General features: G+C 60.7%; 1 protein-coding gene across 1 annotated transcript in view; it reads right to left on the bottom strand.

The window, feature by feature from the left end:
• TCL1A (T-cell leukemia/lymphoma 1A) overlaps positions 1–1,289 on the bottom strand; it is a 1,528-nt gene extending 239 nt beyond the window's left edge. Inside the window, exons 1-3 of the mRNA XM_014543652.1 lie at positions 1,218–1,289; positions 899–1,069; positions 468–530 (exon numbers count right to left, since the gene is read on the bottom strand). Coding sequence (XP_014399138.1) covers positions 483–530; positions 899–1,069; positions 1,218–1,289 — 291 coding nt within the window. The 3' untranslated portion in view covers positions 468–482. The remainder of the gene's footprint in view (positions 1–467; positions 531–898; positions 1,070–1,217) is intronic.
• Between the last annotated feature and the right edge of the window lie 626 nt (positions 1,290–1,915).

Below are 1,915 nucleotides of genomic sequence, written 5' to 3'. Positions count from 1 at the left end.
CTGGTGGGGGCGATGCGGGGCGGGGGGGCAGGCTGGAGGGCAGGTGGGGATGGAGCTGCTGGGGGGAGTCTGGCTGGGAGCCTGGTGGGCAGGGCTGGTCCCCGGAGGTGAGGCCGGGGTCTGAGCCCGGGCCGATCATACAGGGGGCAGGCGGCTTGGTGTCAGACCTCGGTGTGGAACCCGTTTCTGTGACCTGGACAAGCCATGTCCCTCCTCCAAACGCAGCCGTGCAGCCTCTACACCCCAGCTCAGCTGTGATGATCAGGCGACAGCGCCGGGCACTACCTGTGAGGCGCTCTGCAGGTGTGTGCCCCGTTGCTAAGGGGGCTGCCAAGGGAATAAGGGAGAGAGCAAGGGTCCCCAGCCCCGGGGGCCCTCGGAGGGCAGCAGAGTTGGGGTGCAGGAGGGGTGCCCCTCCTTTCTGACCGGCCGCTCTGACTCAGGTGTCAGGCCCCACAGGTGCTCACCACGCGTGGCTTGTACTATGGGTCTGGCAGCTGCTCAAGGACCATGTCCTCGACGCCATTGATCTATGGAGAGAGAAGGGAATCAGAGACGCGGCCGGGTCTCCTCCACCCCCCGGCTCCCGGCCGCCCGCCCCAGAGCAGCAGGCAGGCACCTCAAGGGGGTCCCAGGCATCCCTCCCTCCCAACCTCCACCCCGGGATGCCCACCAGGAGGCCCTCTAGGGCCGAGGGGACTTTAGTTAGAGACCCCAGAAGGTAGTCTGGCCATTCAGTTCTAACCTCTCTCTAATCTGATCTTTTAAAAAGCTGCAGTTGTAAATTCCCTCCCCGCTTTTTTTGGTTTGTTTTGGTTCTTGGTGCAGAGGCCAGGCATGGGGACCGGGAGCAGGGCCACGGGAGAGGAGGGAGGTCCCGGGCGGGGCACACACTTGCCTCGATGTGGTACACGATGCGCCAGAAGCTGGAGTCGGAGGCGCGGTACCGCCTGCCAGGGTAGAGCTGCCACATGAGGGGCAGCATGCTGGGGGGCAGCCGGCTGGGCGGCATGGCCTCCCCGCGGGAGACCTCGATCTGGCGCATGAGGACTTGGAGGCTGCTTTCTGTCTGGAGAGAAGACGGGGCACACCTTCGAGGCGCCTCCAGGCACAGCTGGCCCCCCAGGTGCTGGGAACCGGGCTCTAGAAGCCCCACCCCTTCAGCCCCACATGTCCTCTCAGGCACCTGGCTGGGCCGGGGCGGCCAGGATGCTCACGGGTAAGACACCCAGACGGGGCCACAGAGCCCACTTCTTCCCGGCAAACCTGGAGTTGCCAGGGCGTCCCATGGGGCCTTGAGCTGCCTTCCCTTTGCGGTTTGGTGCCTGTTTCAGCTGATGTGGGACTTCCTATGATTTTTCTTTGTCATACGTCTCCTTTTATTTATTTATTTATTTATTTATTTATTTAATATATTTTATTGATTTTCTGCAGAGAGGAAGGGAGAGAGACAGAGAGCTAGAAACATCAATGAGAGAGAAACATCGATCAGCCGCCTCCTGCACATCTCCTTACTGGGGATGTGCCCGCAACCCAGGTACATGCCCTTGACCGGAATCGAACCGGGGACCCCTTGAGTCCGCAGGCCGACGCTCTATCCACTGAGCCAAACCGGTTTCGGCTCCTTTTATTTTTTGGGATAATGCGTATGAGGTGTTATGGGTCAGGAAGAACTTAAGCTGCCTCCTGCACACCCCCTACTGGGGATGTGCCCACAATCAAGGTACATGCCCTTGACCGGAATCGAACCTGGGACCCTTCAGTCTGCAGGCCAGTGCTCTATCCATTGAGCCAAACCAGTTAGGGCCATACGTCTCCTTTTAAACAAGAGCCCCCAGGCCCCAGGATCTGGGACAGACCACTTTTCGCCACCCTAGCACTGCCCCTCGATCATCACCTCTCACCTGGACCACTG

The sequence above is a fragment of the Myotis brandtii genome, unplaced genomic scaffold (genome assembly GCF_000412655.1).
Source record: "Myotis brandtii unplaced genomic scaffold, ASM41265v1 scaffold331, whole genome shotgun sequence".
Taxonomy (NCBI): domain Eukaryota; kingdom Metazoa; phylum Chordata; class Mammalia; order Chiroptera; family Vespertilionidae; genus Myotis; species Myotis brandtii.
Note: the sequence above shows the minus strand (reverse complement) of the source record. Positions and strands in the feature narration are given on the sequence as shown.